The sequence below is a fragment of the Coccinella septempunctata genome, chromosome 5, assembly GCF_907165205.1.
Source record: "Coccinella septempunctata chromosome 5, icCocSept1.1, whole genome shotgun sequence".
Classification (NCBI taxonomy): Eukaryota; Metazoa; Arthropoda; class Insecta; order Coleoptera; family Coccinellidae; genus Coccinella; species Coccinella septempunctata.
This window is the reverse complement of record NC_058193.1, coordinates 34268070-34290139: the sequence shown is the minus strand read 5'-3', so window position 1 is coordinate 34290139 and position 22070 is coordinate 34268070. Positions and strand designations below refer to the sequence as shown.

Genomic DNA, 22070 nt, shown 5'->3' with positions numbered 1-22070 from the left:
CTTAAATGGAAGATGAAGTCCAACTACAGAGTTTGGCAAAAAGACTAGTAAACATTTATAACGCATGCAAATGGTCAAAGACTAAACTTCACATACGCAAGAAAAGACGCACATTCAGAAATTCGGATGACCAGGAATATCTACAGGACTACACGGAAATCGAATCGGAAAGCTCGGCCAGGACCGTATTCGTGTACGACAGAAGCAATCGGCGGAGAGCTGACGCGACGCCAAATGCAGAAAACGCCGGTCTGAGGTACTACCTGGAGGAATCCGACCAATATATCGACGACGCTCACGAACCGTTCCTCAACGAGCAATCCGTCAACGTTTGCACCTGCAAGAGATGCTGCTGCGAGGCTGGCAATTCCGGCGCGGCTTACGAATTCGCCGATAGACGAAGGCCTCCCGACACCAGAAAGAAGAACTCCAAATTGATCGTGAACCTCACTCCCAGGAATCAACAGGAAGTTACGACCAAAACTGGCGGTTGTTGTTGTTGTACTCAGAATTACGGGACGAGTCCACCGGTGAAGAAAAAATCGAGCATAAAGCCGCCCAAACAGCCGTTCAGAGATTGTCCATGCCAGTGCGGTATATCTGAACCGGAAAACGTCGAGCCTATTAACCAGCCTCCGTCGCCACCTCCTAACGAGCCTTTCAACCCCTACTACCCTCCACCACCTCCCCCTTTTCCCTTTAAACCTTCGAACTTATCCAAAGGCGGTAACTGTCCGGTAACTTGTCCAGGGTATGCGCAGCGAAGAAGAAACGAAAACTCTTGTTGCTGCCAGTGCGTTCCTCCGAAACCTGTTAACAATACGTGCTGTCAATGTTCCCCATCACCTGTCGCTGTATCAGGTTGCTGTCAATGTCCGTCCTCCAATCCCTGCCAGTCGGACTGTTGCCAATGTCCCCAAATTCCGGAGAACATATCGGATTGTTGTCAGTGCTCGCCCGCCGCCGCTAATATCGGTTGTCAGTGTTGTCCCTTTTCGCCTTGCCGCGATTTCGAAGAGTTCTTCCCAGACGATGGCAACAACACGGCAGTTTTACGCACGGATAAAATCATAATTCCCACTTGTTACTTCAACGAAGGCGAACCACCGACGCCATCCGGGAATCTTTCCTACGAAACCAGCGAAGAGGTTAAGAACGTGATGCTGGGCGAAAATTCGAACGAAGAACAACGTAAGTTGAGCGACAAGAACATCAACACGAGCTGCGTTTTCGTTCAGAGCTGTACGTCTTCGATGAAGAAAGAAGCCGCCGCACCGCCTCCAGTACCTTCGACCGTCCCTCCGTCGAACAACCGACCTTGCTTCTGTCCCAGGAACGAAACCGTCGATCAAACGATCAACACCAGTTGCGCGGTGGTGCAAAGCTGTACGTCTTCGATGAAAAAGGCGATGATGCCTCCGAACCTATCGACGGATAAAGGATGTCAGGGTATCTGCTGTAGCTGTCAAGCTAAGATTCAAGCCGTTCAACGTCCACCTCCGATCCAACAAGGTCCAGCACCACCACCTCGTCCTATGGTTCAGATGCCGGTGGTACCCGTACCGCCGCCCGTCCACGTTTATCCGGTGGACGAAAGACCGAAATATCCACCGCAACCGATAACGCCGGCGTATGCCTATCCGCCCCAGCCTCCTTTGTATCCCAACAATTATATGGTGCCGCCTCCGCGTGTCTTAGATCACACGTCCGTTTTGAGGACTCAGAGCGATCCTTGCTGCCAGTTCGGCTCGAAAGGAGGCGGCGATGAGAGGAAAATCGCTGGCATCAACGCCGATACAGAGGTGAGCTGGCATTTTTCATTTTAAATCATTTTAGAATCAATTATTTACCAGTTACCCCAAATTTTTTCGATATTGGCGAACGTTTGTGCCTTCTAAAGCTTCGAAATGGCTGAACTAATTCTGGACGGCTAGCTATAGACTACGTTATGGCGAGAACAGCTCTCCTGGGGGGCACAATAGACTTTAAAATTCGCACGAAAAAAGACTTGAGAAATTTTTCTTTCAGGCGGAAATTTATGCCACGTTGCAAAAGCTCGAGAACACGCTCAGAAACGAGGCAGACATGCATAGTAGGAATTTACGTTGTCTAGTGGATCAGGTGTGCAGGCAAGCTGGTGATATCAAGGAGATGAAAGTTCTTGTGACCGGGGTCGTGGAGAGTAGTAAAACGCCCACCTGTAAGCAGGTTGGGAAAAAAATAATGTACGTATTCACCATATTTTATTTGTCACCAAAATAATGCCTGGTTTCACAAAGCTTCATCGGGGAATCAACGCTTGAAGGCGCTTGTTATACGCCCCCTTGGGCTCTCAAAATTATTTTTTCACGAAATTAGTTTCGGGGGACGTAGGGTCAGAATTGCTGGGCGCGAATGTTTCCATTTTCCCCTTCAGTGTTTCTTCGAGCTTCGATTTTCAGAAAATTGGAGAAACGCAAAGAGAGAGAAGCCAAAAAGAACAGGGAATTAGAGGTGCAAGAACGTGAATGGAGGAAAAAAGAGGAAAAGGTTGAAGTCGTGGAGGTAGTTTCATCGCACCGGTGCTGTAAATGCGGAGAAAAGACGAAGACCAAAAGACCGATGGGTATGACTGTTTTCACTTTTATCTACGTACAGGATGTCGATCGGGGTATTGAAAAGATGATGCTAATAGCCAACTGTTTTTCCGTTTTCAGCACTAAAAAATCTTTATCTCCACTCCTATCTATGTTAATTTGGAAATTGATCTATACGCGCATTGTATATTTGTCCTGGTGGATATATCATCAGCAGGGACGCCCTAATTTCAATGTTGTTGAGTTGAATATGCTGCGTGTTGAATATTTTCGATATAAAGTCATTCCTGAAACTACACATCTCAAAAATCCGAGTGGATAATTTGCGTAATCTATGTGGGGGAATCAACAAAATGAAGATTCAACCTATTGGAGTCTGCAGGCCTAAAAACCTCTGCATCAGATGACTTGCTTAGCCCATTTCCGAACCAATGGACCATAAAAACAGATATACACCTACAAGAAATAAGTTTCTTTTCATGTTCGCACCTAGCAGTACTGAAAATTTGATTCAAGTACAAAAAGGAAGTTTTATCTGGAATATCCACTTTAATTTTTGAAAGTTATTGATGTGCATTTTTTTGGCTCATTTACTTCTGGAGCAGAGGAGTATTTAAAGAGGAAAAAAAAACAATAATCGAAATATACAATATATTCAACAGTCGAAATTAAAAATTTTCGATTAGAAAAAAATCAACAACTAACGATTGTATACTATAGGGGCTTCTTAAAATTCAACGACTTCGTTTTCAATTCTTGACGTTTCAGGTGCTTACAATCGCTGACGCCGAATCTGGAAAAAAAATACAGAAACGTGAATTACGTGTCGAAAGAATTCCTGGCAGAAACCTAAAATTTGATCAAGGGTTGAAAGTTATGTTTTTTCACAGGTTGCTGCGGTAATTGTTGCGCGAAACGTTGCTGTGGATGCTGCGGAAAATGTTGTGGCGGTTGTTGTCCCAAATGCTGTGATAAATGTTGTTACCCTTGTGAGAAAAAGTGTCCTTGTTGCTGTGCTATTGCCCGTTGCTGTGATGCATGTTGGTCTTGCAGTTGTTGTCCACGTCGTCGAAGAAAGAAATGCAAATGCAGCAAGTGATTGCATTTCAGTCAGTGTCTCAGAAAAGCTTCAACATTCAAATAAACATTTGTCTTCGAACTCTGAATTTTTGTCTTTGAACATTGAATTTTATTCTTGACCTAGAGTCTCAAAATATGGATTTTACAGAGCATATACTAACCTGTAAAAAATGCCAACAAGGAATGCAGTCGATAAATGCCATATGGAATGTGAATCGAAGATATAATATAGTGGAGGTCTATCAATTATTTCTAATAATGCTACTGCGGCAGTTAAAATGACAAAGGTGGCACATTTTTCCACGTAAGGTTTGCTATTTCTATTCCAGTAACACCATAACAGCCATACAACTACGCTAAATATAGCTGTAAAAGAAAAATAATGAAGAAAATGTTGAAACCTGCAATTGAAACTTACCAATGGAAAAATTCAAAGACATATTATAATTATAGTCAATTCTTCGTGATGCATAGAGATATAAGGCATGGTTCACATAGAATAAAAAGAAAAACAGAGATATTAAAAAGCAATACAGTTTCCCAAGTCTCCAACATATCCTGTAAAAATCAAAACTTCAGTTTGATAGAAAAACAGTAGGAATACCTTCTAAATGTAACCTTATAGTTTCCTTCAAAACAAGAATATCAGATGGCACTCACCTAATCAGTAAAACATAACAATTGACCAATATTATCGAAAAAGCACCTGCGTAATCCATAAATTCTGTAAAGTGAGTATCTCTCGCATGAAATATAACCGACCAAAACCAAGCATTTATGCAAACCTAAAAGATTTCACCATGAATAAAACATTCAACTGCAATATTGTGACGTGTCATACGCCAGCAAAAATATGCCACAGCCAATATAAAGGAGCATCATGGGATACTCTCTTACGAAACTTTCGTATCCATTTGAAATGCAATATCAAATTCAAAAGGGAGAATAGAGTAGATGCTGGTTCTTGTATTCCAAAGATTCTTATGAAAGGCCACTGAAACAACGATTACAAGTACTAGGTGCTGCTTAAGAGGAAGGAGTTTTCTTACTTTCCCGTGAAATTGTGGTATGGACACATTCGTTGATTCAAGCCTATCGACAGTGTCCCACATGCAATTATATTTACATTCGTCAAAACATGGCCATTGTATAAGAGAGCTGAGAGTTATATCCCCATTGTCATTCAGGTAAGAATAACCATCTGAAATTTAAGGTGACAAAAGGTTTTGGATTCGAATGAATTTCATAGTTTCACCTGTGTCGCACTCATGATCAACACAGGAATAAATGCAAGTACGGTAACTTTCCAAGTGATCTCCTGCTGAGGCATTTGTACATCCCAAATTAAGTGAAACTATCAAAATTAGAGTTGAAAAAATACCGAACATTTGAATTATACGAATTTGACATTGATTTGTTTTGGTGATGGATCATAGAGGTTGATTTAATATTTAATTATGGTTTTTGCTTCATTCATTTATGTAGCTCTCGGGTAAGTTATTCAATTGAATTGAATTTCTTCCACATTTTGTATTACATCATATGAAGATGATAACAATATTTTAATGAGGTATATATTTTCATTCGAAATATAGACATTTATGAAGAATGCTGTAATCGAAATGAAAGTATCTAAGGAATTCTGTAATTAAACTACAAATTCTTAAAGAAATCTCTAATTGAGTGAAAATTCTTACAGTATTCTGTATTGGAAGTGAAAATTCTTACAGTATTCTGTATTGGAAGTGAAAATTTTTATAGTATTCTACACTTAAAATTTCTTTTTACAGAAATCTGTATGAAACACTTTTTGTTTACAGATTCCTGTCTTACCACCATATCGTTTCACCATAGCTTTCATGTTCGTGTAACAGATGGCAGCACATTAGAAAATCCATATGATCAGATTCAAAAACTGTCAGTCGCCATTTTACCGTTTCGTTATGTGATCGCGTACCGTTGTCTGTGATCTCAGACGTGCTTCGAGTGAGATGGAAGAGGTGTAAAATTAGAACATTTTGTTCAAGTGTCGTTATTTAAAGTGCTTAAGTGCAAAAAGTTTTTGATGTGATATCAGAGTGAAAAGAATTCTAAAATGGATGGCTTCTTGATGAATGAACTGTTTTGATAATTGACATTTCGTATGGGTAAGTAGTTAATATTCTTGATTGAGTTTGATTTTCGTTTTAGAAAATCAACCCGTCTCAATACTTTTTGATTATGTATGACAAAATCGTATAGTGAGTACTAATGAGCTTGTACTGTGAAATAGTTACCACTATCAGGTGTCTGTTATCTTTCCTGTTTGTTTCATGATACAAATGCAATTTGCAAATATCCCTTCATTTCTATTAGACTATTAGAGGACAGGTTGTTCTCTTCGTCCTTGATTTCATTTCACAATTTCCCCAAATGAGTACACAATTTCTATAGAGTCTGCAAAGCGATTTCTCTTCAATCTTGGGCGATTGTTTTTCTTCCTAACCTATAAAAATTGACGCATCTCTGTATTCACCTGTAAAACATTTCGATGAATAATTCATGCCTGTAGAAAGGAGAATTGTGAATCAGACTCGATTAGAATTCTTTGCTTTTGAAATAATTAATTTGCCCAGTTTTCTATTGTACTACGGCTATGTTTCCCTCGTAAATGCTTGTTTAACCTTCAGATGCAACTTTTAAAGGCACAAGTTCACTTGGTGCGCTACTAGCGTTTCAAAATGTTTTACCTGACTGTATCTGTAATGACACATGCTGTAAGTTGTAAAGCAAATAATCAATATTTTCATTACTCCACAATTATGCCGTGAAATTCAATCAGAAATTTGAAATTTGATGGTTTCATATGTTCATAAACAGATGGCTTCAAATCTAGAGCATTTGCAGCCAGAAGGAAATTCATGAATGTTAATTATTATTGGTTTTGTTATGTTACGGATTATATCGTCAGATCATTTCATCTTCATGTTGAATTAAAATATTCGACTCCTATTTCGCTGGTCCCATAGAATCGAAACTTTATTGTCATTATTTTTCGGTGTTTGTATGTAGCATATGTATTTTTGCAGTTTTCTATCCGGTAGATGAATAGAATTTTTTTTTCTGTCGTCAGTAACTGGAACTCGATGGATAGATAGTTTATTGAAAACCGCCATAACTGTTTTTTTCATCGTATATGATGGTCAATAGAGAATATATGTAATATAAAAGTGGAATTATACGAGTATTTCATCGACATGACGTTATCCCAACTTCGTCACCCTTTTCTGAGTGGTAAGAACCATTTTTTCGATTGAATGTTTGTCTGATGAATAATTTTTGTGGGTGAAATCATCATAAATCTAAACGATTTGTTCAACAAGACATAAAGCTCGCATGCTCATGCAGAAAATGTTTTCCGTCAAGTGAAGCAGTGTGGGACGTTTCTTCAGAAAACTCACATGACCTACGCCTTCCCCGAACAAGCAAGTGTTTGTTAGTTAACGATTTTTATCTTAATCTTTAGCGTTGGAACACAATTCATCGACCTGCCGCGAAAAAAATCGTCGCGGCTTTCATTAAGATCCTTTGAATTAACCGCCCACGTTTGTTTTCACGTTTTCGAGCCTCTCGAATTGGCAGTCACGAATTTCGCCATTCTAGTCGGTTTTTTATGCAGGCATTTAATCATCCTCCTCATTACGTAGCCGCGATATATCATCGTGTCTCGATTGCGATTTTAATTCGACCATAATGTTCAGGATAAGGTTGTTGCTAGCTATTGTAACGAGTTTTTGGGAGTGGTCTCCGTGGAATCGGGTAATTATTACGTTGGTTCATTGTTTTCAATAATCTGTATTTTGATGGGAGTATTGTGAGGATAATCGCCATGTTTTGTTGCGTTGTGAGAGGGTAATTTTGCTAGTAGCTCAAGACTATCCACTCACTAAATGATTCAGTTTGTAATTTGTATACAGTTTTCTAAATCTGAAATGATGAGTGTTTCTGAGACAGAAGACTTTGTCAGTATTCTCAAATACTGGGTGTTCTGCTGTCTATGTCACATAGCATATTACCAACTCTGAAATGGTCGATTGTGTTGAGCCTTAAATAATTTCGAAGGCTATAATGCAGGTGGAACAATACCGCATGTATATTCGAGCGATAAACCTTCAAGCGAAATTATGTAGTATTTCCAGTCATTCCCGGACTTAAATTAATCGAAACTTGGACGTAGAATTGCCCGCAGACACTTATATACGTACCCATTGTCTGTAGTAATTAAATCTGCTGTTAAGAAACAAAAAGTCGCCCGATCTGAATGAACTCCATCGAATTTATTGGCACTCGCCTGCCAGATCGCTCGTTCAATTGAGCAATAAACTACGTGGCATTTCGTGAAGGTAATATCCGACCTTCGCGTCCATTGGAAGTGCAGATTAACCATATCAATTTTGTCGAACGATTGCCCAAGACAGTGCCTAGCGTTCTGACTTAACGAAGTGAAAAAAATCACGAATAAAAGTTAATCTTTTGAACGTCCACTCTTACGACGTCGGTACTCAAGGTCTAGCTCTATTTTGGCGTATTGAATGCTCAAGTACATAGCTGAGCGTGTCTCTCGGATTATCTTTTGCACGCCTGAAAAAGGGAGATAACGACTGGGTTGAAGAGTTGAGTCATCCATTTCTATTTAGTCTATTCGTGCTGTAAAAATATGCATTATTTAGTTTGGATGGACTGTGGTTCTTAACCTTCATACATAAGTGAAAAATACTGTTCCAAAATTGGGGTGGATGATTATTACACACTAAAATATGGTCCTCATGACATGGCTTAGTTGAAAAATTGCAAGAAACCCATTTCTTCTTGGTGTAAGTTTTTTTTATTGTCCATATGTGTATCTTCAATTCCTGCGCTCTATTGTCTTCCTGTAATTACTCATTCTTCAGCACTCCTTTTAATCTTGTAGTCTATTTTCATCCTTTAACTCTTCTCCTATTTTTGCAGAACCAATGGCTGATGATGGACGAGGTGATAATGCATCCAGGAATTATTCACACGAGGTAAGATCTTCGTACTTTTCGTTGTCTTGCAAATCGTTCGTTTCAGCTTGTTGGTGATATTATTTTGACGCACAATTTCTTAAAATGTATGTTTGTTTATTGATTCGCGAAGTGTTTCAGTCCAAGGAGGAATCTCTTAAGGTTTGTCTCATAATTTCAAGTTATACTAAGAGAAAAAAAACTATAGTAAGTAAATTCTCACATCAGCGTGTGCTATCAACAAACCAACCGCGATATTATTTACATTTATTATCTCCTATCGGTTTTTTTTTTGGTGGGCGATAAATTAGGAATGTGTTGATTGAAGAGGTGGCGTTCCACTCTGATATTTAGGTTTTAACCCGTCAAGAATTGCTAGATTTCGAGAAATAGCGGTGTTTCTTTGGGCAATGAAAGAAATACGTTCATTTCCTTATCGTTTTTTGGATGTATCAGCTTTGTTTGCACTTGTGTGGTCGCGATATGGTCGTTCCATTTCGGTTATTGAATATTCGTTCGCTTTTTCCAAGAATCGACGTTTGGCAGTCGTACTGTTGATGATTATTGAATTGTCTGGAATTCCTTCACGCATAAAACGATAAATCGTACCACGTGTTCGCGAATCTATTTGTTTAACTCTCATCTTGATAGTATCACCGATTTTTAGATACCTAAACGATGAATGTTTACGGTGTCAATAAACTTGACGGTTTACTCATCGGTCTCGATTTTTTTTTATTTCGATCAGTTCAAGTCCTTGGGGAACGTGAGTGCGGAAAGTAAATAATTGCATTTGAGATTCCTTGCGTTCGATAAATAATAGGTGTCTTGATAATGTAGATTGCGTTAGTCGTAAAGTAGACTATGGAATTTTGAAGGTCGATATTTTGTGTCTAAACTGTTTAATCCTGTATGGTTTACGAAAACACACGTCAGCTCGCACGTGTCTTCTTTTTTCTCCATTGGGGAAGATAGAAAATCCTCATCACCTCTCTGTATGAGACAGGGATATGCGAGATCGGATGCAAACTCTGCCCTTGGCAGCTTCATCTAACGGTCCATCATCTGAGATCGCTGTACAGTGTACGTTCACTCTGAACTTACCCAATCGTACAGTCTCTCTAAAAACATCGCGGGGCATTAACTGGAACATCATGATAACCGGGAACTTTACGATCTTCCCATGAAGCAGTTGAAAATGCCACCGTTTAATACCCGTCGCGTTATTTAGGTTGAACGATGGTTTCGATCTCTGATGGAATGTCATAACGTCCGAAGTTTCATCGGGCGCGCTGTAAAGTTTAGTGCGAGCAGGGGTTAACGAACCGCCTCGAAAATAGTTTATTGGATTATGAATGTCGTAGACGAATAGGTCGGGAATAATCCTTCCGGTCTGGGATCGGAGGGCTGGCTTTTCTTCCTGACGTCCGGACCTTTTGAAATTTGCCGATTTATGTCTATCAGATTCTCATCTAACTTCAGGGAGTGTCTCTGTGTTGGGTGGTTTCTTTACACTTTTTACTCTTTACTTCGTAGACAAAGGAGATGTCAATATTGGGAAAAGTTTCGTGAAATTGCCCCTAGTGTATAGGGTATACGAGGATATATTGAGAAATTCTTAGCCTACTATAGGACCAAACAAAATTTCAATGTCAAAATATTTTATTACTCAACATATTCTCCTCTTAATTAGATACATTTATTACAGCGCACCTGCAACGTCTATAGACCTTTCAAAAAAAAATGTTTTTTCTTGCTTTGCGAACCAGACCTCCACAGCTGTTATTACCTCCTCGTTGGAAGAAAATTTACGACCTTTTAAACTTTTTTTCAGTTGAGGAAAGAGATGATAGTCAGATGGAGCCAAATCTGGTGAATAAGGGGGGTGTTCTAGTAATTCAAACCCTAAATCACGAATTTTTGCATGGCAACATGAGATTTGTGTGCAGGGGCATCTTTTCTCTTTAATTTTTCCCGTAGAGTGGTCAGTAATGTTAAATAGTAATCTCCGATTATTGTTCTACCCTTATCCAAAAAATCGATCATGATTACTGCATGGCAATTCCAAAAAACACGAAAATTATTAGGTCTTGGAGAACCAGAGTGTCGCCATTCCATCGATTGTTGCTTTGTTTCTGGATCGTAGAAATGTACCTACCCAAGTCTCATCCATAGCAACAATTCGATTTAAGAAGTCTACCTCGTTTTCAAATCGAACACAGATTGAACGCGATGCTTCTACCCTTGCACGCTTTTGGTCAACATTCAAACATTTGGGGATCTATTTTGCAGCAATTTTTCTCATGTCCAAATTAACGTGAACTATATGATCAAAGCGTTCGTATAAAATATTCAGTGCTTCAAATATCCGTTTCATTCCAATTCTACGGTCTGATAAAATCATGTCATGAACTGCATCGATATTTTCGGGGACTGACACAGAAACTGGCCTTCCCGATCGGTCATCATCTTCACTGGAAAATTTACCTCTTTTGAAGCTCGCAGTCTAATTTTTCACGGTCCCATACGAAGGACATTGATCACCAAGGGTATTAAGCATATCTTCGTAAATATGCTTACCTCTTAACCTTTTTAAATACAGGTACTTGATGATGGCTCGATACTCCAATTTTTCGATTTTCACAATTTCGTTGGACATCTTCTTTCTTTTAATTCATTGCGTAACTTCGGTTTACTTTTTCGACCTCAAACTTCACCCTGACAGTTCTAATGAGTTATTGTTCGTTACTATGGTAACGCAATATTTTTTATGCATGGAACTGGTATAGGCTAACTAGATATCAATACTTCTTCTCTCCCTGCTTATCTCGCTCTGTGCTTACGAAATTAGCATACATCGAAAATGGCTCATTTCAGTCTTTTCCTTTGCGAATCCAGCCGAAATACAAACGATTACCATCCGAATAGGGTATCAGGATGTGGGAGTGCGAAACATCTCATTATCCTACCACGTTCCGGTCAGTTTACACAGATAAATGGCATTTTTACATAAATAACACGGGTAACAACAACAACGTCCAGGCGTTATATAAACAATGTGAATGTGCGAGGAAGGTCTGGCGCCTATTCCTCCATAGCTAGACCATTTTGCGAAGCCGGTTTCTTCTCAGCATGTGCGTTGTCTTGAATAAAAGACTTCATAATGAGATATATCGTGGAGATCTAGGACCGAGATTAGAACCGTTTATGTCTGCAGGAAAGCCAATAACGATCGAAGAACGGAGATAGCGATGTTCGTTACCAAATTGAGTAACTATCCAAAATGGGAGCGTGGAAATTTTTGACAGGCGACGTAAGAAAGCTGCAATCATATAATATAACGCGCCTCCAAAAATATTCGTGGAATTTCGAGGATCGATAATCAGTGCTCAGACGTTTTAGCTCGTACATGCAACCACATAAACCAGAAGTGAAAATGTGTAAACATCACAATAACGTAAAAGTAATTCGAGATAGGAGAACTTTTTAGGGGAAAATCACGCAAATGCACCACATTTAGATCTACGATAATTTTTCTGGAAAAAAACTACTCGAACGTTGTCCTTCCAAAAATTCCCAAAAAGATGGGGTCAGGTAAAACCTCCGCAAGACCGAACGGTTATGCCGAGATGGATGAAATTTTCAGATTTATTACTAGAAGAGTCGCTCTTTTATAATATGTATCACGTTCGGATTCACGATAATTTTCTTGGAAGAAAAACTACTCTAAAGTTGACCTTCGAAAAATTCTCAAAAAGATGGGGTTAGTTGAAAGTTCCTCAAGACTGAAAGGTTGTGCCGAAATGGCTGAAATTATCAGATTTATTACTAGAAGAGTTGCTCTTTCAGAATATGTATCACATTTGGATCTACGATAATTTTCCTGGAAGAAAAACTACTCTAAAGTTGACCTTCGAAAAATTCTCAAAAAGATGGGGTTAGTTGAAAGTTCCTCAAGACTGAAAGGTTGTGCCGAAATGGCTGAAATTCTCAGATTTATTACTAGAAGAGTTGCTCTTTCAGAATATGTATCACATTTGGATCTACGATAATTTTCCTGGAAGAAAAACTACTCTAAAGTTGACCTTCGAAGAATTCCCAAAAAGATGGGGTCATTTGAAAGTTCCTCAAGACCGAACGGTTATGCCGAAATGGCTGAAATTCGCAGATTTATTACAAGAAAAGTTGCTCTTTCAGAATATGTATCACATTTGGATCACGATAATTTTCCTGGAAGAAAAACTACTCTAAAGTTGACCTTTGAAAAATTCCCAAAAAGATGGGTCCAGTTAAAACCTCAGCAAGACCAAACGGTTCTGTCGAAATGGATGAAATTCTCAGATTTATTACTAGAAAAGTTGCTCTTTTATAATATGTATCACATTTAGATCTACGATGATTTTCCTGGAAGAAAAACTACTCGAAGTAGTTCGAAATGTTTCTTGAATGACACGATGACCAGATTCTGCTAAAAAAACTCTCGTAACGAACCGCCTCTTCTCTCCGGCCCTGGACTGGCTTTCACACGGCTTAGATTCTCACACTAATTCAAAGAAACCCGTCTCGACCGACACCCGTCGCGTTAAAATTCACCACACGCCGCCGTCCGAACGCACTCTATCGCTCCTAAACTGCTGTTCGGATTTCGTGACCCAACTCGAAATCGTTAGAAAAATTCCAGGGGTCAACTTTCATCGTACCGAACGATCGCCGAGAAACAAGAGCGAAGATCTATCGTAAATAATCAGTGTCGCAATAGTTTGCGATGTATTTCAGATCAAGAAACGGAAATGGATGAGTTTTCGACTGTAGAAAAACCTAATTTGTTCTCCCAATACGATTTTTTGAAGGACGAAATTCCTCCGGAATTAGATCTCAAATATAAGGCTTGTTCGTAGAGTGGTTTGCAACGGTTGTGAACTGTACAGAGCAAGAGCAAATATATTTTCGCTATCCTAAAATGGAATTGCGCTTGCTCTGTACAGTTCACAACCGTTGCAAACCACTCTACGAACAAAGCTAATATAAACTAATGGATACATGGATTCGTGATCTACATCCCCGATTGAACCGAAAAACATTTTATTTTTTTTGGCCATTTGTTGCAATTTTGACCAAAACAGTTTGAGATATAGAAAAATGTAATCTACCTGCCCCAATCAACAAAGTGCCTTATGAATCGGGAATTCCTTATGGCAATCTGAATTTTCTTGTTTTCTTTGTTTTATTATCTGAAGTAGTGCTCCACCCTTAGCTATCACCGTAAAGGGTTGAAAATCTAACCAATATTCCTCAGTGTCTCTTCATGAATTTCTGTATCTGGGGGACTTTTCGAATTTATTTTCAGAATAACAGCAAGATTCCCTCCGAAAACTGTCACACATGCTCAAATTGAACACAGGACAAAGACCATATCTCGATTACGATAAAACGACGGTTCTGTACCTCAACCAACGCCCATATCACCTCATATCGTCGCCAATTTCAGAGGGGAGAAAGTGATAAAAAAACTACGCTTCGACGCTGTCCTTGGTCATCGGAGATTTCTCGTTGTGTGCGAGCTCTTCGTAATGATATAATTTTTTTTTCGTCCGCGCCGAGATCCCGTGCGTGCTCGCAGTCCAAGGTTCCCGTTTAATTAGGATGAGGGCGGGGAGGTTGTCCGTTGTTAACTGGCGGATAAAGATTCCCCTCGATCGATTTTATCTGCGTGCGAAAGTTTACGATAGACGCGGCGTTGGCGTGGGCGTATACGACCGCGGTTTCGGTTTTTGAGGTGCGATCCGTTTTATCGAGAATTTCAGAAATTTTCGTATTCAATGGGGTGTAAGTGCTCTCTCATGAACATTCTACGTCATTTTCACAATCCGGCAACGACCTTCCAATCAATAATGGTCATGACAGTTTTCTGATCACCATAGACATAATAAATATCAAGTTTGGTGATCACATTTGACAAGGAAAACAAACAATGCATAGAAATATCAAACAATGACACTGAATGTCATCGGTTTAAACATAGACATAGAGACTCTATGTCACTATGGATTTTGAGAAGGTATAGAGTACTCTTAACGATTTGTCAAAATCAGCAGACCGTTCATTACCGTGTGGCACACAAAGCTTTTAAATTATCAGTGTGAAGAGGCATTTCTTAGAAAGTTATAGTCTAATCACTCTAACCTAACGTAGGGGAGAACATTTTTTCTAAAAACATGCACAAAACACAATACTCGACCTAAACAGTATGCGAATCAATGGAGGGAAAAGCTTGTGTGCCCCACGACAGCAATGCTCAGCTGATTTTGACAAATCGTTAGAGTTCCCTATAGACACAGATCACAGAAACAATTTTTTGTAAGCTGCGGATATAGAATTCTATATCTTCTTGATCAGTTCCAGTGTTTTCGAACTAACAAAAATTACTGGACTTTAGTAAAGGCATTCTACGTCACAAGCTTTTACATATTTCTGAAATTCCTGAATTTTGAAGCGAATCCTTTACGAGTTGTCTAACTAATGGAAAAGGGTTTCCATAAATAATCTTTAATTCTAATTTGGAGATTTAGGAAACTTGGCCATTATGACAGTTCGGGGAATGTTTCACCAAAGCATTGTAATGTCTGCGGTGGGTCAGGTAGGCGGTGTTATTGCTGTGGCATGACAGACCAAACATGTTCAATGCCGGACTGGAGAGGTAGCTGGCCAACCTATTCGGTTATTTCCTTATTGTTATCTCGAACCTAAGAAACTGTGTATTTTTCATTTCATTGTCACTCTGTTTGTCATACTCTTACATGTTTTCCCCCTCATCCTAACGTAAAACCACGGTAATGATCATCGAAGAAGAACCGCCAAAGTGCTCGGCGCACCGTCCGTCAAAAGCTCCAACTAACGACGCAACACACCACAACTCTCGACAAAACAGGAGTTTCGGTTGGTTGCTCACCCACAATGAAAGCGAGATTCCGAATATTTAAATTTAGCCTCAACCACCTGTTGAAACGACAATGTAAATTAAGCCTGTGTTAAGCACCGAAGAGTTTCACATTGTTTCGTTACGGAGTACTTTCGGAGAAAAGAATGATCTAGTTCTCTGATTATGACAGTTGAAGGAACAACTTCCTTGGGATCTCTGTGATTTGGTGTTCTCTTTATTTGTAGTGTAAAGTTTAAAGTCCATTAACTTTAATACTAGCGATCTGTTGGCCATGGAATAAGTTTTAGTGGCTTCATCGGGGCGAGGTTGGCACTCATGAAATATCGTTTATGTCAAAACGATGTTGCCATTCATATTAACATGTAGAGAAAACAACATAGTGGGGAATGTGTCAAATTTCCAATGCCAACCGACTGCTTGTGTGAAAGTGAATGGACTATAACAAAAATTCCTATTTTTCTTTTTGAATTATTACACTTGAACGATGAGAAATGACTGAATCCAGGCGCGTTAGAAGACAGATATGGGACACCCGATAAAACTAGGCGTACACCGCATGAGACGTCCGTGTCACATCTCGCATTTCATAAATTATTTATATCGTACCTAGACGCTAATGGCGTCATTGTTAATAACTCACTGTCGGTGTACTTGTATTGTCTCTCGAAATCGTACCGTTTCGTCTCGCGAAAGTAAAACGCTAACGTTTCCCTATAGCAACCTCGTCGTCTGGGATTTATGTCCGCCCTTTTTTCGACGGAAAAAATCGCGAGAGACGGCAACGTCGTGAGGCGGTAATTTGAGGGGAACGTTGAAAAAAGTACTTTCGAACGATACAGTTGTGTACCTACGAGTTGGGTGTATCGCGTTAGATTAATGGGATTGGAAAGGGACATTCTGGGGATTTTTTCAAGAGGAAATCTTGTCGTGGTCGACGTTGCCAGATTTAAGGATTTACCCCGATCGGAGGATTTTTTATCGTTTCATTTATTGAAGCAGAATTGCTTCGAGAAATGGTAATATGTATATGCAAGAAGTTTGATTTGGCTTGATATTTTCTCCTTACAATATTTGGTCTCTGTATAGTGGACCTGTATTGAAATGCAGACAACTTGTTGCTCTAATGAATCTTAAGTAATCTGAAGCGAAAACAAAAGCAGTTACCTCGGCAGTTATGGTGTAAAGTATGGAGCGTTTTTCATTTGATTTTCAAGGCTCCCAACCACAAAGTCGAATAGGGGATGATCTTTTTCATATTCATTTCAAGGTTCAAATTTTTTTTTTATTTTTTTTGTGTTTTCTTCTTCGTTATTTCTTCTGTTTGCCAGTTGTTTTTTGCGGAACGTACATCGCATTAGCGATACGGAATTGCAACGTCGATAATTGCCAAAGTTCCCCCATTCTATTTACACAACCTGCATCAACATTCTAATCTCCCTATTGTTGCTTGATTCCCCCTCTAAAAATACCTATCAATCTCACTCGGGAAACAAAAACAATCGATTGGTTTCCGCCATATCATTGACGATAATTGCTATCGTAGTTATTCGAAATGCTAGGTTGCCACATCTCCTGGAAGTTTGTCCTGAACTATCGAAAAGTCTTTATGATTTAGGTTAAGGTTAATTCATTCATTCATTGCTGTATCCCGTTGCCGGAAATGAATTTACAAAAACACCAAAAGAGGGAAAAAAAAGAAAAAGAAGAAAAAAACGATGAAATAAAGAATGATCCTATTGTCTCTCACCTAAGCAGTCAAGGTTTTCAGCTTGTATCATGAGAGAATTTTGGTTGGTTTTAAGGACTGGTAAAACCTAAAAAATCACTAAAACAAACAGTAGAATAACGATATATGGATATACAACAGGGTGAGTCTTTGACTCGTATACATTTTTTTAACAGTAGATTCTTGAGGTCAAAAGAAACACTTTTTTCTCATACCAATTTTTCCGATCCGGCCCTGATGAGAAGATATAGCACAGTTTTCATAATGAGCTGTACCACCCCTGGAAAAGCAAAATTACTATCAGAATAACTAGCTAAATCTGTGACACTACACGTCTATGGATCTTTTAAACAGAATTATTCGAAAACGGCGCATTATACGAGAAATTATGAAGAATACTTTACGAATTATTTTACAAATCGCTCAAATATTTATTAGATACCGTCCAACTTAGTTTCAAGAGTTGGGTTCTTTGAATTTTTGGTATTTTTATGGTACGTAATGGTCATAATGAGAAATCTGGAAGACGTGGGTGATATGTCGTATTTGAAAAAGATTCGTCAAATGAATGAAAAACTATTCCGAAATTCATTTCATTCGATAAAACCGTTTGTGAGATAGAACTAATATTTTTTTAAGGTTTTTCAACAGCCTGTATCTTTTAAACCGAGCCGATTCGGAAAAAATGGTAAAGGAAAAAAGTGTTTCTTTTGACCTCAAGAATCTACTGTTAAAAAATGTATACGAGTCAAAGACTCACCCTGACGAAAATATGACGAAATATCTCTTACCCTTTCATATCAGGAGGGGTGCATATTTGACTCTCTTCAAGAATAGTCCTGAAAATTAGGTTTGCTATTTAAAAAAATTATCGTCCATCCCATATCTTGAATGTGGGACACGCTGTATAATATTTTCCTGCATCAAAAAGAGGGCAAATATAATCAGAAAGCTGACAATTGGAGAAAATATTTTCGAAGATTTTCCATTTATTTTTCTGATGTCAGTTCTAGGCTCCGAAATGTTGGACTTGATCATTTCCTTCATATTGTGATACGCCCCTGTTTATTGAAGGAGCAATGTGCATAGCCAGCTTCGTTGTCATCGTATGACAAAAAAATGTTTAACAGGAGAAGATCGTTCAAGCAATTTGTCAAGTTTTTTCCTTGTATGTCAGATATTGGGAGAAAACTCATGTAAGTTTTCAAGAACAATGCAAAATATCGTTAGATCAATAATATCCCCACGAAAAATCGGATTCGTATTCTGAACAGCTCCGTGAAAACACGGCCATTTCTCGTCGACCTTATCGCAGCAAAACATCGCAATTTGCCGCACTCTATTTTTCCGCCAGCCCATGCTAAATTGCACGTTACCTTCGCGTTGTTTTTCCCTTCTCCGAGGAACGGATAGATGAGTTTTTTCTCGTCGCGTTTCTCCTCTCCGTCCCGCTGGAAGATTGATGTACATAGTTACATCCGAACGGGCTGATAGTCGACGAAGGAGAGAGCCCGCTACATTGCCCATTGTGATTTAATTGAAATGGAAATTAATCGAATTTAGCGGCGTTGAATAAGTTATATATATATATATATATATACATACACGCCAAGTTTTAGCGGTAAAAGTTGGACGGTATCGTTCGTATTGTTTTCTTGAGGTGGGTGAGTGGTTGGTTGGTTGGTTGACCCGTATTGCGAACAGAGAAAACCGAACTTGATTACTTACGTTACGTTAGGATATATTCGATATGATTATGCAGTGTTCGTAATTGAAAAATTCGTTCAGTTGCGATTTGTGTGGATTCCGTTGCTTGGAAAAGGTGCAGGTTGCGTAAATTTCATGAATAAATGGCTACTTGGTGTAGAATTTCTAATCAACAGGGCTCTGTTCTCTTCCTGTTGAACTCAGCTTGCTGCGTACTTTCGATAAGATTGTTGAAGTACAGGGTGGGCAAAATTGGTTGTCCACTGAGGGGATCTCGAGAACTATGAGAGCTAGAACGAAACGAGTGACACATTTCCGAGCTCTTTTTCAGAGAAACAAAGAATGGTGAAAACCGTAGCCTCCTACGATCATTCGTTTTTGAGTTATAAGCAAAAAATGAGATTTCGACGATTCCGAAAAGTTCTCATACATGTTTTGTCTTTGACGTTTGAACCTTCTACAAACACTTTTTTACGTAGAATCTACTGACAGAAGATTTTTTCCCAATTCAAAATTGACAAATTCATAAAAGTTTCCATTTAAAAAAACGAACGTTCGCCTAATGATTCAAAATGAAAAAATGATCTGCTCCACAAGAGTTAGGGATATCGTATTCAATCGTTTGTAAAAGTATGTAATCTTCGAGAAAATCGCTGTAAAATCATATAAAACTCAATAGCAACTTCAATCGATCCAATAAAAATCAGTATGAGTATGAGACATTTCGTCAATCTGGTCGCCTTTTTTCTGAAGTTTGGTTCTTTGCATATGCTTCATGAATGTCCTTATTTTGAAACGAAGTCAGTTTATCAACGGCTCGATTTGAAACGAGTTTTCTGAAAATGCCAAGACGTAAATTAACAAACGATGAGGCTAATAGGGCTATCGGAATGCTACAAGGTGGCCTAACGCAGGTTGTTGTAGCGGAAAGGCTCCAAGTCAGCCAAAGTGTGATATCTCGACTTTGGTATAGATTCAGAGAGACAGGTTCCGTCACCGTTTCGGCGAGAAGAAACCCTACATCTACGTGTAGAATGCTACGGAATACTCTTCAAAATGCAGATGGTGTCCAAGTTTCCATCGAAACCATCAGACGTTTGAGAGAGGTGAATCTAGGTTCTAGACGTCCATTAAGAGGAGTTTCAATAACACGTGACCATAAGCTTCAAAGATTGGAATGGGCAAGGCAACATATCAATTGGAACGATCAATGGCGTAGTGTCCTTTTCACTGATGAATCCAGATATGGACGATTTTCAGATTCTCGAAGAATAAAGGTATGGACAATCCCACGCATACCCCGTTATCGTCGCTATGTCCAAGAAGTCCATCCATTCCGAGGGGGTAGTGTTATGGTATGGGCCGGGATATGTTTCAACGGGCGCACGAATATACACATTTGTCCTGGGAATATGACCGCCTTACACTATAGGGAGCATGTCATTGACAATGTTGTGTCAAATTTTCATGCTGCTATTGGTGAAACTTTTCAATTTCTAGACGATAACGCTAGACTGCACCGGCAGCCATAGTTGAGAATGCTCGAGAGGAACTTGGTATTCCACATTTACCAATTTATTTTGTGGATTCTACGAGGTTCAAGTTTCAGATCTGTAACTTTAAAGACCAAAAAGTTATGAGAACTTTTCGATCTCGTCAAAATCTCATTTTTTGCTGATAACTCAAAAATGGGGAATCGTAGGAGGTTACGGTTTTCACCATTCTTCGTTTCTTTGAAAATGTGTGTATAGCGATGATGCTAACCGATTTACGGTCCCCGCATTGCTAAAATATAACTATAACTTTCGAACAGTTTGTATGTAGCCTGCTCCAAATTCCTCATTGTAAAATGAAGGGCGGTGAAGTTTGCTTCGACGTCATATGGGTAAAAATAAGACTTGTAATTTCGGTCAACTTGGGATTTACCTAATGAATAAGTCAGTATATACAAATAAATCGTATGCCTATATCCGTAATCTCCTAATCTGTCTATGTTACGAACCTGATAAACTTGAATATCGGCGGCATCACCTATTGGGAACGCACCAAAAACGGGCGTAATTTCACGTCAATTTAACAGTAGGTATATCGACTTGTTTACAAATATTTAAAAGGAGGCTTTCTCCAGTCCATAAACTTGGGAGTTGTCTAGGAAGCTATGGAACGCATTATGCAACAAGAATGGTCGGCCGTTGATCCAACGCCGAAGAATTTCAAAGGGTGCGGGCGGTTGATGTAAACATTTCGAAAGACGAGTAAACCGTTGATAACAGAAAGCAGACCGAAAGAGTATTTGTGCCGTCTATTCGGGTCGGAATGTCAAGAGGATTTTTTTCGATGATGAAAACGATGCTACTGATGGCATTCGCAGGGTGCGTTCTTAGAAATTCGCCATTGGCATATCGACATTGTCGTAAGAATTGTCATTTCAATATTCGTTATTATGTGTGTCACCTTGCAGTTTCCAATACTCCCTCACATTTCATTGATCGTTGTATATCAACACCTCTTCCTATCGCGATCATTTATTACTTATTCTAATACCGTCGATAGCGAACCACAATGCCTTTGATACTGCCCGTCACGAATATGGTAGTCCATTGTTAAATTCCACATTCTATCCAACTGAGTCATTTTTTTCGCACGTATCGACGTAAATCGCGAATTGGCTTCAGTATCCTGGTGAGAATGAAACGGTCGAAACGGGGTTGAATGCCGATTTTGGGAAATCGTACGAGGAAATGTTGTTCACCGTGGTGGAAAAGTTGATGCACGATGGGTTTGGATTTCTCTCAGATATGCCCGAGGAGTTCTTGGCAGGTGAGGGTAGTGGACTTGGCTCACTTGTCAATATTGCTTTGATAATAATTCTCTTTCTGCTGAACGTAGAAGTTTTTAAGTACCCCATGCTTAGGAATAGCCCTCTAAAGATTTCATCTGAAGAGTCATCATTAATTTTTTTCTTAGAAACCGGAAAACTGGCATTAATGAAATTCTGCAAGGAACTGTAATGTAAG

The 22070-nt window shown here is 39.1% G+C and overlaps 3 protein-coding genes across 6 annotated transcripts in view; 2 read left to right on the top strand and 1 right to left on the bottom strand.

Moving 5' to 3' along the window:
- The first annotated feature begins 5 nt into the window (after nt 1-5).
- On the top strand, nt 6-3735 carry LOC123314238. The gene is made up of 4 exons (XM_044899392.1): nt 6-1802; nt 2029-2225; nt 2442-2605; nt 3467-3735. The coding sequence occupies exons 1-4, from the start codon at nt 6-8 to the stop codon at nt 3673-3675; spliced, it is 2367 nt and encodes a 788-aa protein (XP_044755327.1). The 3' UTR covers nt 3676-3735.
- LOC123314243 (post-GPI attachment to proteins factor 3) lies at nt 3214-5167 on the bottom strand. The gene is made up of 7 exons (XM_044899405.1): nt 4912-5167; nt 4706-4857; nt 4498-4650; nt 4317-4441; nt 4075-4214; nt 3818-4022; nt 3214-3369 (listed from the first exon to the last, which is right to left on the bottom strand). Exons 1-7 carry the CDS (start codon nt 5042-5044, stop codon nt 3291-3293), a joined length of 987 nt encoding a protein of 328 aa, XP_044755340.1. The 5' UTR covers nt 5045-5167; the 3' UTR covers nt 3214-3290.
- A 414-nt stretch (nt 5168-5581) lies between these two features.
- LOC123314236 overlaps nt 5582-22070 on the top strand; it is a 154856-nt gene continuing 138367 nt past the window's right edge. For 2 of the 4 annotated variants that reach the window (XM_044899387.1, XM_044899384.1), the window contains exons 1-2: nt 5582-5803; nt 8646-8701. In XM_044899387.1, coding sequence (XP_044755322.1) covers nt 5800-5803; nt 8646-8701 — 60 coding nt within the window. In that variant the 5' untranslated portion in view covers nt 5582-5799. Of the gene's footprint in view, nt 5804-6806; nt 6930-8645; nt 8702-22070 lie in introns of those variants that run through there. The other 2 variants (XM_044899386.1, XM_044899383.1) reach the window with 1 other exon arrangement.

Excerpts from the sequence above, each read along its gene's own strand:
- LOC123314238 (XM_044899392.1), top strand. The coding sequence starts at position 6 with ATGGAAGATGAAGTCCAACTACAGAGTTTGGCAAAAAGACTAGTAAAC. Across the intron at positions 1,803-2,028 it reads GCATCAACGCCGATACAGAG|GCGGAAATTTATGCCACGTT; the intron begins GTGAGCTGGCAT and ends TTTTTCTTTCAG. Across the intron at positions 2,606-3,466 it reads GAAGACCAAAAGACCGATGG|GTTGCTGCGGTAATTGTTGC; the intron begins GTATGACTGTTT and ends GTTTTTTCACAG.
- LOC123314243 (XM_044899405.1), bottom strand. The coding sequence starts at position 5,044 with ATGTTCGGTATTTTTTCAACTCTAATTTTGATAGTTTCACTTAATTTG. Across the intron at positions 4,858-4,911 it reads TGATCATGAGTGCGACACAG|ATGGTTATTCTTACCTGAAT; the intron begins GTGAAACTATGA and ends CTTAAATTTCAG. Across the intron at positions 4,442-4,497 it reads TGTGGCATATTTTTGCTGGC|GTTTGCATAAATGCTTGGTT; the intron begins GTATGACACGTC and ends GAAATCTTTTAG.